General features: G+C 48.4%; 1 protein-coding gene across 1 annotated transcript in view; it reads left to right on the top strand.

The window, feature by feature from the left end:
• CMTM4 (CKLF like MARVEL transmembrane domain containing 4) overlaps positions 1–10517 on the top strand; it is a 37379-nt gene extending 26862 nt beyond the window's left edge. Inside the window, exons 3-4 of the mRNA XM_040329213.1 lie at positions 3372–3470; positions 9670–10517. Coding sequence (XP_040185147.1) covers positions 3372–3470; positions 9670–9843 — 273 coding nt within the window. The 3' untranslated portion in view covers positions 9844–10517. The remainder of the gene's footprint in view (positions 1–3371; positions 3471–9669) is intronic.
• The last annotated feature ends 8447 nt before the right edge of the window (positions 10518–18964 follow it).

Here is an 18964-nt window from a genome sequence, read left to right as displayed (position 1 = left end):
ACTTCTATAGGTAGACAGCCATGCAGGGAAAGGCACCCAGCAGGACACCACATCTCTTGCTCGCGCTCTCTCTCTCCCCGCTCGCGCTCTCTCTCTCCCCGCTCGCGCTCTCTCTCCCCGCTCGCGCTCTCTCTCCCCGCTCGCGCTCTCTCTCCCCGCTCGCGCTCTCTCTCCCCTCTCTCCCCCTCTTGCTCTCTCCCCGCTCGCGCTCTCTTGCTCTCTCTCTCCCCGCTCACGCTCTCTCTCCCCACTCACCATTTCTCTCCCCGCTCGCGCTCTCTCCCCGCTCGCGCTCTCTCCCCGCTCGCGCTCTCTCTCCCCCGCTCGCGCTCTCTCTCCCCCGCTCGCGCTCTCTCTCCCCCGCTCGCGCTCTCTCTCCCCCCGCTCGCGCTCTCTCTCCCCCCGCTCGCGCTCTCTCTCCCCCCGCTCGCGCTCTCTCTCCCCCCTGCTCGCGCTCTCTCTCCCCCCGCTCGCGCTCTCTCTCCCCCCGCTCGCGCTCTCTCTCCCCCCGCTCGCGCTCTCTCTCCCCCGCTCGCGCTCTCTCTCCCCGCTCGCTCGCTCTCTCTCTCCCCCACCGCTCACTCACTCTCTCTCTCCCCCCGCTCGCTCTCTCTCCCCCCGCTCGCTCTCTCTCCCCCCGCTCGCTCTCTCTCTCCCCCCGCTCGCTCTCTCTCTCCCCCCGCTCGCTCTCTCTCCCCCCGCTCGCGCTCTCTCTCCCCCCGCTCGCGCTCTCTCTCCCCCCGCTCGCGCTCTCTCTCCCCCCGCTCGCGCTCTCTCTCCCCCCGCTCGCGCTCTCTCTCCCCCCGCTCGCGCTCTCTCTCCCCCCGCTCGCTCTCTCTCTCCCCCCGCTCGCTCTCTCTCTCCCCCCGCTCGCGCTCTCTCTCCCCCCGCTCGCGCTCTCTCTCCCCCCGCTCGCGCTCTCTCTCCCCCCGCTCGCGCTCTCTCTCCCCCGCTCGCGCTCTCTCTCCCCCCGCTCGCTCTCTCTCTCCCCCCGCTCGCTCTCTCTCTCCCCCCGCTCGCTCTCTCTCTCCCCCCGCTCGCTCTCTCTCTCCCCCCGCTCGCTCTCTCTCTCCCCCCGCTCGCTCTCTCTCTCCCCCCGCTCGCTCTCTCTCTCCCCCCGCTCGCTCTCTCCCCCCCCCCGCTCGCTCTCTCCCCCCCGCCCGCTCTCTCTCTCCCCCCGCCCGCTCTCTCTCTCCCCCCGCCATAATGCCTGCAGCTTCTCTATGCGCACCCCACCATAATGCTGCCTGCAGCTTCTCTATGCACACTCCACCACAATGCTGCCTGCAGCTTCACTATGTACACCCCACCATAATGCCTGCAGCTTCCCTATGTACACCCCGTCATAATGCCACCCTTTTTGGTACGCTCTGCTTTCTGTATTCCCTTTTTATTGCATGGGTCAGCTCATGTGTTTTATCTTTGCTGCGCTCCTTGTAAATACCAGTGGTGGATTGATCTTGGCCTGTGTAATGGAAGACACATGGCCTGTGGGGGTCTGGCTGCCAATAACTCTCAATAGGAGCTCCCAGCAAACAGAGTTTTGCTAACGGAGGGTTTAATGACGTGTGAAAAGGGCTGTCTTGTGCATTAGGCTTATTTTCACTCTCTGCGGGTCTCTTATTCTCTTCATACTGTTGCAATAAAAACACAGCAGAAATCAACTGTGTGCCCCATGACATGACCTCTTGCTTAAAGCGATAATAAACCCAAAAATGTAATATATTGCAGCCTAACAATCATTAGATGTGGTGTCTGCATTTGTTTTTTTTTTGTCTTTTTTGTCTTTTTCCCTCTATTTTCACCTTGTCATCTGGCCAGTAACGTCTCTCAACCAGAGGCGTTGCTAGGGGGGTGCGGTCTGCACTGGGTGACACCCGCTAGAGGGGTGACACCATCCCGTTTTTTTTTTTTCTTTTTTAGCTGTCATGCCCAGCCTGCCCTGTACCCCCCCAGCCTGCCCTGTACCCCCCCCCCCAGCCTGCCCTGTACCCCCCCAGCCTGCCCTGTACCCCCCCCAGCCTGCCCTGTACCCACCCAGCCTGCCCTGTCCCCCCCCCCAGCCTGCCCTGTACCACCCCAGCCTGCCCTGTACCACCCCAGCCTGCCCTGTACCACCCCAGCCTGCCCTGTACCACCCCAAACTTTCCCATGCCACCCCAACTTGCCCTGTGCCACCCTAACTTGCCCTGTACCACCCCAACCTGCCCTATGCAACCCTAACTTGCCCTATACCACCCCAAACTACCCTATATCACCTCAACATGCCCTATACCACCTTATATACCACCCCACTACACCAACCTGCCACTATACCACTCTATACTCTATACTACTCTAACCTGCCACTATACTGCCCTATACTATCATTTACAGGGACTGGTTTGGGGTGCGCCCCGTGCCCGTGCGCTGCCTGCTTGGTGCTGGCCAGCCTAGACAGAGGGGGGGGGGGGGGGGTGACACCATGTTTTACTGCACCGGGTGACACCAACCCTAGTGATGCCACTGCTCTCAACTCTGGATGAAGACGCACAAGGGGCAACTTTGGACAGCAGCATTGCCAGTCTGGGGGAGGGATTTGTTAGATGGACTAGCAGATTTTTAGCCCTGTACACACAGGCTGAATATCGGCCGGTTCAACAGAAACTAGCCGACATTTGGCCTGGGTTTTACATAAATAAAAGCACCCCTGCCAGTGTTGAATGGTTTGTCCCATCCCTGTAACTGATACATGTGCAGGACAGCTTGTTCTTTTGAAAAACAAGACTTACAAGCCAAATCGCCAGTTAAAAATAAAGGAAAAATCCTAAAAAAGAAAACTAATACAGGCACCACATCTAAGAATTGGTAATCAATGCAGCCTCGTCGGTCTCATCAGTGCCACCTATCAGTGCACATGAGTGAAGGAAAAAAAATGACCTATTTGGTAAAGTTTATAACAAAAACAAAATAAAACCTTTTGTTTTGTTTTGTTTTTTTCAAAGTTTTCAGGTTTGAAAACAAAACAAAACAAAAAAAAAAACGGTGGTTATTAAATACCACCAAAATAAATCTACCTATCTCAAAAAATGATGCATTTCTTATAGGTACAGTGTTGCATGACGGCGCAATTTGTCATTTAACGTGTGTGAGCGCTGAAAATTGGCCTGGGCAGGAAGGGGGTGAAAGTTCCTGGTATTTAATGGGGTTAAAGTATTAAAGCCAAAGAGGTTAACGGCTAAGAAAATATTATTTTGAAAAGGCCGGCAATGGTGGACTGATCCTGAGCTGCCACGTGAGCCCACGGCTTGGCTGCAGAGGTTTGAATTGTATGGCTGAAGAATGTGCCGGACTGTCATTTTCATTGTCTGTTGTGTGTTTATGTCTTTCAGGATCTGGTAAACACCGGACTCAGCGCTCTCTTTTTCTTCATCGCCTCTGTAATTTTGGCCTCGCTGAACCACAAGTCTGGGGCGGAAATCTCTGCAGCGGTAAGAGAAGCGGCTTTCTGAAGTCTTTCCAGCGAGAAGTGAATGTGCGCCTTGATTCTGCTGCCTGGTCTCCTGGTCCAGACTGCCCCCTTCCCGCCTTTGTATTCTTTGTGTGCTATTAATGGCTGTATTAAAATACTAATATATATATATATATATATATATATATATATATATATATGTATGTATGTATGTATGTATGCATGCATGCATGCATGCATACACACACACACACACACACACACACACACACACACACACACAATCTCACAAAAGTCAGTACACCCCTCACATTTTTGCAAATATTTTATTCTATCTTTTCATGTGACAACACTGAAGAAATGACACTTTGCTACAATGTAAAGTAGTGAGTGTACAGCTTGTATAACAGTGTAAATTTGTTGTTCCCTCAAAATAACTCAACACACAGCCATTAATGTCTAAACCGCTGGAAACAAAAGTGAGTACACCCCTAAGTGAAAGTGTCCAAATTGGGCCCAAAGTGTCAATATTTTGTGTGGCCGCCATTATTTTCCAGCGCTGCCTTAAAGCGGATGTGCGCTGAATCTTTTTTATTAAAAGCCAGCAGCTACAAATACTGCAGCTGCTGACTTTTAATATTAGGACACTTACCTGTCCTGGAGTCCAGCGCCGTCCACAGCAGAGGACGAGCGAATGCTCGTCACTCTGCTGCCCCCCGTCCCGTCCCCCCGCCATCCTCGGTGAGGGAACCAGGAAGTGAAGCGCTCCAGCTTCACTGCCCGGTTCCCTACGGCGCATGCGCGAGTCGTACTACGCCTGTCGATTGGCTCCCACTGTGTCCTGGGAGCCGAGTTTCCCAGAACACGACGGGGGGGAAGGGACGGGAGGTGACGCCATGCCCACAGTCTGCCCGAGACTGTGTGGCCGGAAGTGGGTGCAAATACCTGTCTTTAGCAAGGTATCTGCACCCCCCTCCCCCTGAAAGGTGTCAAATGTGACACTGGAGGGTTCCGTTCAGCGGGAGTTCCACTTTAGGGTGGAGCTCCGCTTTAACCCTCCTGGGCATGGAGTTCACCAGAGCTTCACAGGTTGCCACTGGAGTCCTCTTCCCCTCCTCCATGATGGCATCACAGAGCTGGTGGATGTTAGAGATCTTGCACTCCTCCACCTTCCTTTGAGGATGCCCCACAGATGCTTAATAGGGTTTAGGTCTGGAGACATGCTTGGCCAGTCCATCACCTTTGTCCTCAGCTTCTTTAGCAAGGCAGTCATCACATTGGAGGTGTGTTTGGGGGTTGTTATCATGTTGGAATGCTGCCCTGCGGCCCAGGCTCTAAAGAGAGGGAGGGGATCATGCTCTGCTTCAGTATGTCACAGTACATGTTGGCATTCATGGTTCCCTCACTAAACTGTAGCTCCCCAGGGCCGGTGTTCTGACAAGAAATGACTCCTGTCAAATAATGCCCGCCCTGTAGTGTGCAGCGCTTACGCAGTACTGAGCCACCAAAAGTCTCAGAAAATAAACGGCGCCTGTGCAAAGAAGACAATATTGTGCCACACGCTCCCAATGCTCGTGCAACTCTGCAAGGGGCGGGTGTATTATTCATTTAACTCTGCAAGGGTCGGAAGCCTACAGAAGAGGCCGTATTTTTAGAGCTGATACGATGGGGGTGGATTTCTGAAAGGGGCGGATGTATTGATTGATGCGCAAACACGTGTAGTTTATTGAGAAATCCACCCCCATCGTATCCGCTCTGCCCATCATGATGCAAAACGGCATCTTCTGTAGGCATCTACCCCTTGCAGAGTTCAATTAATAACACACCCACCCCTTGCAGAGATGCGGGAGCATGTGGCACAATATCATCTTCTTTGCCCAGGTGCCGTGTACAGCTGTTCATGTTTGGAGACTTTTGGCGGCTCTGTAGTGCTCCGTACTGCGCAAGCGCTGCGCCTGCGCAGTACAGGGCGGGCCTTATTTGACGGGGGTCATTTCTCGGCACAACACCAGCAGCACTTATGCAGCCTCAGACCATGACCCTCCCACCACCCTACTTGACTGTAGGCTAGATACACTTTTTTTGTACTCGTTTTTGTACTCCTCACCTGGTTGCCGCCACACACGCTTGTCACCATCTGAACCAAATAAGTTTATCTTGGTCTCATCAGACCACAGGACATGGTTCCGGTAATCCTTGTCATTGGTCTGCTTGTCTTCAGCAAACTGTTTGCAGGCTTTCTTGTGCATCATCTTTTGAAGAGGCTTCCTTCTGGGACGACAGCCATGCAGACCATTTTGATGCAGTGTGCGGAGTATGGTCTGAGCACCGACAGGCTGACCCCCACCCCTTCAACCTCTGCAGCAATGCTGGCAGCACTCCTACTTCTATTTCCCAAAGACAACCTCTGGATATGACGCTGGGAACGTGCAATCCACTTCTTTGGTTGACCATGGCGAGGCCTGTTCTGAGTGGAACCTGTCCTGTATGGTCTTGGCCACCGTGCTGCAGCTCAGTTTCAGGGTCTTGGCAATTTTCTTATAGCCTAGGCCATCTTTATGTAGAGAAACAATTATTTTATTCAGATCCTCAGAGAGTTCTTTGCCATGAGGTGCCGTGTTAAACTTCCAGAGACCAGCATGAGAAAGTGAGAGCGATAACACCAAATTTAACACACCTGCTCCCTATTCACCCCTGAAGCCGCATACACACGACCATTTTTCATGTCATGGGAAAAACAAAGTTTTTCTCGACGTGATTCTTGTCAAACCTGCCTTGCATACACACGATCGTGGGGAAAAAAATGCTCTAGCAAAGCGCGGTGACGTACAACATGTACGATGGCACTATAAAGGGGAAGTTCCATTTGGATGGCGCCACCCTTTGGGCTGCGCTTGCTGATTTCGTGTTGGTAAAAGTGTTAGTAGTTAGTGTAGCGCCTGTGTACTTTCAGTCCAGGTGCTATTCTAATTTTAAAGGGGGATGAGAGAGTTAGTTCGCTCTCATCCAAGTGATTTGTACAAATTAGGCCTCTGTTTCAGCTGGGCTGTACTGTGAGTTCATTCTGTGTTCCTGAGGTGCTATTCCACCCCGGGGCGGCAGGTGGTGCCAGCGGAGTTCAGGCTGGGGTGCCTCTTGCTAGCAGCCAATCAGGAGAGGTTTTCCCTCGCGGGGCATGCTGAGGGAAGGTACTTCTGGAGCAGACGCCATTAGGCAGGGTTCTTCTTGTTCCGGGTGTGGCACCCACCTTTAGGGTGGCCACACATCACGGCCCCCGTCGATGTGGCCTACCAGGCCGGGGTGCGCGTGCCACGCGGTGTTCTGTTCCTGGTTCCGGGACCATGTTGGCCCGGAGCATTTGAAGCTATGGCGGGGCCCCAGTAACCGGACACTGAAAAGGTTGGATGTCAGCCACCTGTCAGTCGGTGACCCAATTGAGAACTACCTGAGGGAGATTCAGGCACCAAATACTTCTGAGGAGAGTCTTCTCCATCATCTACGTTCTAGGGAAGGGTCTGTGGCAGAGACCTGTTTCCCTCCATTTTTCCGAGTGATATTCTGGCTGCCATGTCGGTGTGAGAGACCTGTCCAGGTACACTATACCCACTCCGGCTGGAGTGGCGACGAAAGTAAAGTGTCGTTGGAGGCAGGACTGCTTCCGTTCTGTTAGGCCTGAATCTGCTATTCCTCCTCCTCACCCATCTTTGATCTATCTACCTCAAGTTTTAGGCTTCATTTCCACTGGCGTTTTTACAGCCACTTGTGCTAGCCTTTTTTACAGCTTAAAAACGCCTGTCCATGTTTATTTTGTAAAAAAAAAAAATGTTTTGTTTTTGTGAGCTGGAGCTCAAACACGCCGCAGTAGCGTTTTTGAGCGTTTTTTAACGTCTGGCGTTTTTACAGCTCTACTCTGGAGCTTCAGAACGCCCTGGTCCTGCGTTTTTTTTACAGCTCAAAAACGCCTATGCCATTTGAAGCTCAAAAACGCCTATGTGGGCATGATGCCATAGAATAACATGGACAGGCGTTTTTGAGCTGTAAAAAACGCTCAGAAAAGTGGCTGTTAAAACGTCAGTGGAAATGAAGCCTTACTGTTTGCCGTGTTGGACAGAATAAAAGCACAAGAAAGACACCTGCTGTTTGGACATTCCATCATTGCTACTCTCATGAACTACCCCTAGACGTCGGAGCCCTAGAGGTAACAGGCCATCCCTATTCTATCCAGCGGCTCCTTCGGGGGTGAGGGCTACATTAGTATTTTGTGTTAGTAAAAGCAGACAGAAATGGCACTTAGTGCTCTTAATTGAGAAAAGTACACACTATAGAGGGATATGCTTTGTTCATATTTCATGTCTGAGGTTTACAACCACTTGGATCCCTTTCACACTGGAGCGGTTGCCTGGCTGTTATGCTGATTCAGTGGCTTTTTTGTGTCGCTGAACCTGAACAGATATGCCGATGAGGGATTCCACCCTCTGTCTGACTTTACTTGCTTGTTCCTATGAAAGCCGTAACAGCGGCATGATAGTCTGCTAGCATTTTTAGAATATGGGGCCAGATTCACAGAAGAGATACGACGTCGTATCTCTGTGATCCGCCCGTCCTAACTATGCGGCTGATTCATAGAATCAGTTACGCATAGATAGCCCTAAGATCTGACAGGTGTAATTGACTTACACCGTCGGATCTTAGGATGCAATTCTATGCCGGCGGCTAGGTGGCGATTCCATTGCGGTCGGCGTAGAATATGCAAATGACTAGTTACGGCGATCCACGAAGATCCGCGAGTTCGTCGCAATCCCGTACGTTGTCGCTAGTCGTTTTTACCCGTCGCAAAGTTACACCTGCTTTAACATGGCTTATCTTTAGATCAGCCATGTTAAAGTATGTCCGTCGTTCCCGCGTCGAATTTCGATTTTTTTTATTTTGCGTAAGACGTCCGGGAATACGAAACGCCGTAACGCACGTCGCATTTAAAAAAAACGTTGGGGCGCCGTAATTTCGCGCAATGCACGTCGGGAAATTTCCTAACGGAGCATGCGCAGAACGTTCGGTGCGGGAACGTGCCTAATTTAAATGGTGCCCGCCCCATTTGAATTAGGCGGGCTGGCGCCGAGCAGAATTACGTTACACCGCCGCAAGTTTACAGGTAAGAGCTTTGTGAATCAGGCACTTACGCTGTAAACCTGCGGCGGTGTAACGTAAATGGGAATAGGTTACGCTGCCGCAGCATAATGTATTTCTCTCTGAATCTGGCCCTAAGTCACTAATGGCGGCCCCGTTATTTTCTATTCATAGAAATTTCCTCTAACCAGTTAACTGGACTCTGGAAGTTTGCAGCTACTTGCAGCAGCCGCTCACATGTGGATTTCCTGTTAAACCGCTGCATTGTAATACGCCAGATACAAGAGTCTCTGCTGCCCCCTAGTGTTTTTTATTTTATGTTTTTGTTACAGATGAACGCCACCCATGACTGTTAATACAGTTTTAGCTCACCTGTAGGTAAAGTCCAAGCATGGGAATCAATAGGGTTAAAAACTAGATGGACGCACTCCCAAAAAACTTCGATGGAAGAGCTTTTTAGTGTAAAACATGTTGGAGGCCTCGATCGTGTTTTTTTATTACCTGTATTGGTTTTTATAAATTTGTATGAATAAAGAAGTATTTTTGGAGGTTATGGTCATCTGCTAATTAAACCACTCGCTGGTTCTCCAGGCTCCCGATGGCACGGGAAAGCCCAGAGAAGCACCGGATGGCGGCGGGATTGGGAGTTGTCTTTCTCCCTGGTGTGGAGTGTCGTGCTCACCCCCTCCCTTGGACTACAGGAGAGTCAGGACACTCTCTACGTTGCAGATAGAGAAAGGAGCTGTGTGTTAGTGGGCGTCCTGACTCTCCTGTAGTCCAAGGGAGGGGACGAGCACGACACTCCACACCAGGGAGAAAGCCTTGCATTACTGTGTGGAGTTACAGACAGAAGAACAGGAAGTGAGGATTTCTCTCAGAAGAAATAAGGACATTCAAAAGCAAAATGGAAGGATGAGGTAAGTGAAGGAGGACTGCACTAAGGTAATGGAAGATATTTAGGGAAAACATTTTTTACCTTTACAACCCCTTTAAAGTCTGAAGGATAATAAACCGGCCCTTTGTTTATAAAGTTTGGAGACCCCTGATCTAAATCATTGTGTTAAAGTAATTTTAAAATGATCTGTTTATTATAGGTCTTTGGCTTTTTGGCCACCCTCTCCTACTCTGTCAACACCTACCTGGCGGTGCGAAAATGGAGATCCGGCAACCGGTCCCAGAACGTGCGTCAGTCCAGCGACTACATGAGGGCACGCAGCGAGTCCCGCGACGTAGACTGCCGCCCTGAGATTCAGCGTCTGGATGCCTGAGCGGCCAAGGCCAGTGGAAATCTTTTTTTTAACGATGAATACCAAGTGACTTCTCACCAAAGGCCTGGGATTGGCCCAGTTTTGTAAGAAGGCAGCAGGCATGGGAAAAAGTTTTCCCAACTTTGACACGTGTTCATATTCCTGGACTAGGTCTTACATTCCTGATGTTTGTAAGGGAAGGTAGGTGACCACCTTTGTGGCAGAGCCGCGGAGTTCCTGGGTATGTCGTCGATATACCTTGTCTGCTAAACAGGATTGATGAAGGGACGGTCGTATTGGTTTAATATAGGGCGGCACGGCACATTCATCCAACCAGAGAAGGAGGAAAATGAAGTTATTTTTAATTTCTATAAAATTAATCCACTTTTTTTTTTTTAAATTGTCGCCTAGGACGTTTTAATCATGCATTATTTAATGACGACATTTTACTGATTTTCATGTAAGCATTATTAATTTAACAGTCGTTAGTTTTTAAAGAATCAGTTATTTTTTCTCGTACCATTTGGATAATAGTTTTGCTGAAATGAACGGCTCGTCGGGCTCCTAAGTCTAAAGTGGCTAATCGTGATTGGAAATCTTTGGACCGGTTCAAGATGTTCTCCAAGCAGATGAAAAAACGTTCAATTTATTCTGTATAAATATTTGCTGAAGATATTTTAAACTGCTACATGTAATTATTTGTATTCCTACTTTTATGTTTAAACTGCCTTCATCCTCTGCACACCAGCTGGAATTTCCAACCTGGCTGGCAGCTCCGTTTTTCTGCTGCCTAAGACCCCTTTCACACTGGGGCGTTTTTCAGGCGCTTTGGCGTTAAAGAAAAGCCTGTAAAGCACCTGAAAGAAGCCTCACCTGCAATCCCAATGTGAAAGTCTGAGTGCTTTCAGAGCCCTTTCATACTGCCATCGCCCGAAAAAACGCTCGTAAATAGCCGCTAAGACCCCTTTCACACTGGGGCATTTTTCAGGCGCTTTGGCGTTAAAAAGAGCTCCCTCAAGCGGTGTATTTAAAGCGGAGCTCCACCCTAAAGTGGAACTCCCACTGATCGGAACCACCCCCCCCCCCTCCGGTGTCACATTTGACACCTTTCAGGGGGGAGGGGGGTGCAGATACCTGTCTAAAGACGGGTATTTGCACCCACTTCCGGCCACGCAGACTGCGGGCATGCCATAACCCCCCCCCCCCCCCCTCGTTGTGTTCTGGGAACACTCAGCTCCCATTACACAGCGGGATCCAATCGGCAGGCGCAGCGCGACTCGCGCATGCGTCGTAGAAAACCGGGCAGTGAAGCCGGAGCGCTTCACTTCCTGGTTTCCTCACCGAGGATGGCAGGGGGGGCAGCAGAGTGACGAGCGATCGCTAGTCCTCTGCTGAGGACGGCGCTGGACTCCAGGACAGGTAAGTGTCCTAATATTAGAAGTCAGCAGCTGCAGTATTTGTAGCTGCTGGCTTTTAATATTTTTTTTTCAGCGGAGCTCCGCTTTAACGCTCCTAAAGTGCTGCAAAGAAGCTGCTTGCAGGACCTTTTTTGACGCCCTGCCAGCGCAGCGCCTCAGTGTGAAAGCACTCGGGCTTTCAAATTGGGATTGCAGATGCAGCTTCTTTCAGGCGCTTTAGACCCCTTTACACACTGGAGCGTTTTTACAGCGTTTTAGCGTTAAATATGGCGCTATTAAACCGCTCATAAAACGCTCTCCATGGACCCTTTCACACTGAGGCGTTGCACTGGCGTGGCGTTGAGAAAAGTCCTGCAAGCAGCATCTTTGGAGCAGCTCCAAAAACACCCCTCTCCATTGAACTGAATTGAAAGCGCTGTAAAAACGCCTTGCCCTTTCACACTGAGGCGCTGCAAAAACGCCCTAAAACGCCTTTAGCACTATTACCACGTTTTTAGGGCGCTAGCGGTAAAATGAACGCAACGCTGCTGGCGTTTTAACAGAGTTTTTCAAGCGTTATTGAAGCATGCGCAATTGCAGTCCTGTTGTTGTAGATGCGCTTTTTTTTTTTTTTTTTTTTTCGCATGTTTACATTTTTGGGAGATCATGTGACTTTTCTACAGCTCAGAGTGTATTATAGGCGCTAGTCAGGCGTTTTTACAGCGCTTTCAATTCAGTTCAATGGAGAGGGGCGTTTTTGGAGCGTTTTTTTCAGCGCCCAAAAGCTGCTCCAAAGATGCTGCTCGCAGGACTTTTCTCAACGCCCCGCCAGCGCAACGCCTCAGTGTGAAAGGGTCCATTAAGATGCATGGAGAGCGTTTTATGAGCATTTTAATAGCGCTATTTTTTAACGCTAAAATGCTGTAAAAACGCTCCAGTGTGAAAGGGGTCCACGGGCGCTTTTTGTAATGCTAAGACTCCTTTCACACTTTTTTTTTTTCAGGCGCTTTAGTGTGAAAGCACTCGGGCTTTCACTTTGGGATTGCAGATGCAGCTTCTTTCAGGCGCTTTTTTTAACGCTAAAGCGCCTAAAAAACACCCCGGTGTGAAAGGGGTCTATATTAAAATAAGAGCGAGTGACGCACAATCTTATGCGGAGCTTAAAACCTCAACTATATTTTCCGTTTAATTTGCATCAAATCAATTACTTTTTCTTTTCTGTTTAGAAAGTAACCACAATGGTTGGATAAGCCTGTCCCCTGCCAGCATGCTACAGAGAAGAAGGATCCTTGATCTCCGTGTGGAAGCAGTGGTCTCTCTGCAGAGGTCCCACACTCCCGATGGAGCTCTCCAATCAGCAGGGAGCATGAGTTGTTTTTTTTTTTTTTCTGTGGATTGTAGCATTATGGGTCTGACTCGGCAGAGAGAAAACGACTTCCATATAGAGAACAAGGGTCATTTTCTGCAGCATGCTGACATAGGAGAGACTTCACTACCCACTGTGGACGCTTTCTAAAGAAAACGATCTGTAAGACTTTAGACACAGAGGCGGCTCTGGGCTTTGTGAGGCAAATCTGAGACATGAGGCCCCATTCACATTCATAATAATTCAAGCGATAAAATGTAACTGTATAAATTGCATATATTCGGAGTTTTAATTTCTATGAATTCACAGTTTATAGAATTTTCTCTAACCAATTCTTAAGGTAAATTAGGCGGCCGCGAGGCCCCTGTGGGGGGCGAAGCCTAAAGTGTCAAATTGTAAGCATTTAGAGGTGCCTGCAAATATGGCGGATAATCTTTGGCTGGTTTTCTAAGATGCTTATGGATCTCAGGCCCCCGCTGTAATAATAGATGGCGCTTGGTTATTTTATAATGAAAGCTCCACTTTAAAGCGGTTGTAAACCCTAAATTTGCACTTTTACCTACAGGTAAGCCTATAACAAGGCTTACCTGTAGGTAAAAAGAATATCTCCTAAACCTGTACGGTTTAGGAGATATTCCCCTCGCAATGCGGGCGGCGCATGCGCAGGGGGGATCCACGGCGGAAGATCCGGCAGCCGCCGGACCTTGCCGATTTTAAATCTCCCGCGCGCATGCGCGGGAGTGACGTCATCGCCGCTCCAGCCAATCACAGTGCTGGAGCGGCGCCGCTCCAGCCAATCACAGCGCTGGAGCGGCGATAGCCGGAAGACACGCCGGAGCAAGATGACATCTCGCTCGGCGTGAACCAGGTAAGTGTTGTTCACCTCGTTTTGAGGTAAGTATTTCATAATCAGCTATTATGCGGTGCATACTAGCTGATTATGCATTTTGCCTTGCAGGTAAAAAAAAAAGAAAAAATTATATATGCGGTTTACAACCGCTTTAAGACAAAAGTATCATGGAATGTTTTTTTTTTTTTAGGTAATAATTGACCTTTTGAAAATCTGTGTAAAAAGAAATGTATTGACATTAATGTGTATAGTCGCTTTTGTAACGTGGTGATCAAATTCATAATCTCATCGCACACCTGTAGAATGTGTCGCAACCGACCAATACAAATCACTTATTTTTATTTTGTTAATGGGAATTGGGCATTCCAAATAATGACTATATTCTGACTACAGCAGGTACATTTGAATAAGTTGAAGCTCAAGCTAAATAGAACTATGGTCTTCCTTTAAAATAATATGCGCTATATTGCCAAAAGTATTGGGACACCTGCCTTCACACGCACATGAACTTTAATGGCATCCTAGTCTTAGGCCCGGATTCACAAAGGAGATACGACGGCGTATCTATGCGCCTGATTCATAGAATCAGTTACACATAGATTTCTATTCGATCCGACCGGCGTAAGTCTCTTACGCCGTCGGATCTTAACTGCATATTTACGCTGGCTGCTAGGGGCGTGTACGCTGATTTACGCCTAGAAATATGTAAATCAGCTAGATACGCCTATTCACGAACGTACGCCCGGCCGACACAGTACAGATACGCCGTTTAAGTTAGGCTTTTCTCGGCGTAAAGTTACCCCTGCTATATGAGGCGTATATGCGGTGTACCAATGTTAAGTATGGACATCGTTCCCGCGTCAAATTTTAAATATTTTACGTCGTTTGCGTAAGTCGTCCGTGAATGGGGCTGGACGTCATTTACGTTCACATCGAAACCAATACGTCCTTGCGGCGTACTAGGGAGCAATGCACACTGGGATATTCCATGCGCCGTTTGTGAAAAACGTCAATCACGCCGTGTCACAAGTTCTTTACATAACACACGCCCCCCTGTTTCAAATTTGAATTAGGCGGGCTTATGCCGGACTATTTACGCTACGCCGCCGCAACTTACGGAGCAAGTGCTTTGAGAATACAGCCCTTGCCCGTCTAAGTTGCGGAGGCGTAACGTAAAGCGGATATGTTACGCCCGCACAAAAATACGCCGAACTACGAGAATCTGGCCCTTAGTCCGGAGGGTTCAATATTGAGTTGGCCCCGCCCTTTGCAGCTATAACAGCTTCTTCTGGGAAGGCCGTCCACAAGGTTTAGGAGTGTCTATGGGAATGTTTTAGGGCTGCAACTAACGATTATTTTCACAATCGATTAGTTGGCAGATTTATTTCGATTAATCGACTAATCGGATAATCTTAAAAAAAAAAGAGTGGTGTACAATTTAGTTAATATGTAAATAAAAAAAAAAGGCAATTTATTCTTAAAGTGGGATTCCACCCGCAAATTTTTTTTCTTTTAAAAGTCAGCAGCTACTAACAGTGTAGCTGCTGACTTTTAATAAGGACACTTACCTGTCCTACTCGCCCGCGCTGATGGCCCCCCCCGATGCCGATCCCACGATCGATGCAGGTCCCGCGCTGCCATTCACACTAGGGGAAACAGGCAGTAAAGCCTTACGGCTTCACTGCCCATTTCCTACTGCGCATGCGCGAGTCTCGTGCCGACTTGTGAATGGGCGGCTGCTCTCTGAGAACACACACAGTTCCCAGAAAGCAGCGCGCCCCATTCACTAGGAGAAGATGAAGAAGAAGATGGACCGCGGCTACGGAAGAGGCAGATTACGAACTTCCGCATAGCAACAGGTATTTCGGGTGAGTATAATTTTTTTTTTTTTTCACATTTTTTTATTTTTATTTTTCTTTTTTTGATTTTTGGTCAAATGTTTTTTTCCTGGGTGGAACTCCACTTTAAATATCCATACACAGTGGTAATGCCTTCTATTACCTCCACTTTCTCTGGGTTCAGATGCTGATCTTCCCTGCACAGAGTCTTTTTTGCTCTGTGTAATGGTTTTGCACAGAGCAGCCCAGATCCTCCACTTCTGGGGTCCCTCACGGATGCTTCTGGCTCCTCCTGCCTTCAGAGTGCCTCAATAGCAAGCTGCAAAGTAGAATATAGAGCACCCGCTATAGCAAGGTAAAAATACTTCTGCTTTTAGAACCACTCACTTCTTGCCCAGGACTACATGTCCCATGAGGCATTGCTCCTCACATTTTCACATTCACAAATTCTCAGGCACTTAGTGACATGTATGGATGGTGTACTAAACTGTATGTGTGCTGCACTATATTTCCTGATATGTAAACAAATAATGCATTCCATATGCAGGCCAACTAATCAACTGGCCGATTTATCGATTATGAAAATAGTTGACAACTGTTTTCATAATCGATTAGTTATCGATTAGTTGTTTCGGCCCTAGAATGTTTAACCATTCTTCCAGAAGTGTATTTGTGAGGTCAGGCACTGATTATGGACGAGAAGGCCTGACTCAGTCTACACTCTAATTCATCCCAAAGGTGTTCTATTGGGTTGAAGTCAGGACTCTGTGAAGGTCAGTCAAGTTCCTCCACCCCAAACTCGCTCATCCGTGTCTTTATAGACCTTGCTTTGTGCACTGGTGCGCAGTCATGTTGGAACAGGAAGGGGCCATCCCCAAACTGTTCCCACAAAGTTGGGAGCATGAAATTGTCCGAAATGTCTTGGTATGCTGAGGCCTTAAGAGTTCCCTTCACTGGAACTAAGAGGCCAACCCAACCCCTGAAAAACAACCCCACACCATAATCCCCCCTCCACCAAATGATTTGGACCAGTGCACAAAGCAAGGCCCAAATAAATACATGGATGAGCGAGTTTGGGATGAAGGAACTTGACTGTCCTGAACTCAACCCGATAGAACACCTTTGGGATGAATTAGAATGGAGACTGCAAGCCAGGTCTTCTCGTCCAACATCAGTGCCTGACCTCACAAATGTGCTTCTGGAAGAATGGTCAAACATTCCCATAGACCAGTGGTCATCAACCCTGTCCTCAGGGCCCACTAACAGGCCAGGTTTTATGAATTGCCTTGGGGAGATGCAGACTAGAATACTGCAATCATTGAGCAGCAAATGATATCACCTGTGATGTATTTCAGTTATCTTGCAAACCTGGCCTGTTAGTGGGTCCTGAGGAAAGGGTTGATGACCACTGCCATAGACACTCCTAAACCTTGTGGACGGCCTTCCCAGAAGAGTTGAAGCTGTTATAGCTGCAAAGGGCGGGGCCAACTCAATACTGAACCCTACAGACTAAGACTGGGATGCCATTAAAGTTCATGTGCGTGTAAAGGCCGGCGTCCTAATACTTTTGCCAATATATTATATGTTACAGCAGGGGTCTCCAAGCTTTTCAAACAAAGGGCCAGTTGACTGTCCTTCAGACTTTTAGGGGGGACTGTATTGTGGCCAGCGGGGGTAAAAAAATGTCCCAGGATCAGTGGGAATACACATGGCCTCAGGGTTGGTGGTCAGTAGGAGGAGGTGTAGTGTCCCATCACTGGTATTGGTGGAAGAAATAGTGCCCCATTGTTGGTGTCATTGGGGAGGAATAGTCCCTCAAGGGCCAGATAAAGGCTAGCAAAGGGCCACATACAGTGAGGAAAATAAGTATTTGAACACCCTGCTATTTTGCAAGTTCTCCCACTTGGAAATCGTGGAGGGGTCTGAAATTGTTACCGTAGGTGCATGTCCACTGTGAGAGACATAATCAAAAAAAAATTCCAGAAATCACAATTTATGATTTTTTAACTATTTATTTGTATGATACAGCTGCAAATAAGTATTTGAACACCTGAGAAAATCAATGTTAATATTTGGTACAGTAGCCTTTGTTTGCAATTACAGAGGTCAAACGTTTCTTGTAGTTTTTCACCAGGTTTGCACACACTGGAGAAGGGACTTTGGCCCACTCCTCCACACAGATCTTCTCTAGATCAGTCAGGTTTCTGGGCTGTCGCTGAGAAACACAGAGTTTGAGCTCCCTCCAAAGATTCTCTATTGGGTTTGGGTCTGGAGACTGGCTAGGCCACGCCAGAACCTTGATATGCTTCTTACAGAGCCACTCCTTGGTTATCCTGGCTGTGTGCTTCGGGTCCTTGTCATGTTGGAAGACCCAGCCTCGACCCATCTTCAAAGCTCTAACTGAGGGAAGGAGGTTGTTGCCCAAAATCTCGCAATACATGGCCCCGGTCATCCTCTCCTTAATACAGTGCAGTCGCCCTGTCCCATGTGCAGAAAAACACCCCCAAAGCATGATGCTACCACCCCCATGCTTCACAGTAGGGATGGTGTTCTTGGGATGGTACTCATCATTCTTCTTCTTCCAAACACGGTTAGTGGAATTATGACCAAAAAGTTCTATTTTGGTCTCATCTGACCACATGACTTTCTCCCATGACTCCTCTGGATCATCCAAATGGTCATTCATTGTCAAACTTAAGACGGGCCTTGACAGGTGCTGGTTTAAGCAGGGGAACCTTCCGTGCCATGCATGATTTCAAACCATGACGTCTTAGTGTATTACCAACAGTAACCTTGGAAACGGTGGTCCCAGCTCTTTTCAGGTCATTGACCAGCTCCTCTCGTGTAGTCCTGGGCTGATTTCTCACCTTTCTTAGGATCATTAAGACCCCACGAGGTGAGATTTTGCATGGAGCCCCAGTCCGAGGGAGATTGACAGTCATGTTTAGCTTCTTCCATTTTCTAATGATTGCTCCAACAGTGGACCTTTTTTCACCAAGCTGCTTGGCAATTTCCCCGTAGCCCTTTCCAGCCTTGTGGAGGTGTACAATTTTGTCTCTAGTGTCTTTGGACAGCTCTTTGGTCTTGGCCATGTTAGTAGTTGGATTCTTACTGATTGTATGGGGTGGACAGGTGTCTTTATGCAGCTAATGACCTCAAACAGGTGCATCTAATTTAGGATAATAAATGGAGTGGAGGTGGACATTTTAAAGGCAGACTAACAGGTCTTTGAGGGTCAGAATTCTAGCTGATAGACAGGTGTTCAAATACTTATTTGCAGCTGTATCATACAAATAAATAGTTAAAAAATCATAAATTGTGATTTCTGGATTTTTTTTTTTATTATGTCTCTCACAGTGGACATGCACCTACGATGACAATTTCAGACCCCTCCATGATTTCCAAGTGAGAGAACTTGCAAAATAGCAGGGTGTTCAAATACGTATTTTCCTCACTGTATGTCCCTGGGGCCCACAGTTTGGAGACCCCTGTGCTACAGCACTTAATTACATGTGCATCTGCACAGTTTTTTTTTTCTTTTAGTTCCTCTGCAAAGTCCTATACATACTTGTTGATGCTGCCAGGGAAGTCAACCTAATTCAGCATCTCATGATGGTGTAGCAACAATGCTGCACTGCTCCTGATTACAGAGCAGCATTGTCACTGTCATGGAAGCTGGGCCTGCTTGCAC

The sequence above is a fragment of the Rana temporaria genome, chromosome 11 (genome assembly GCF_905171775.1).
Source record: "Rana temporaria chromosome 11, aRanTem1.1, whole genome shotgun sequence".
Lineage (NCBI taxonomy): Eukaryota > Metazoa > Chordata > Amphibia > Anura > Ranidae > Rana > Rana temporaria.
Note: the sequence above shows the minus strand (reverse complement) of the source record. Positions and strands in the feature narration are given on the sequence as shown.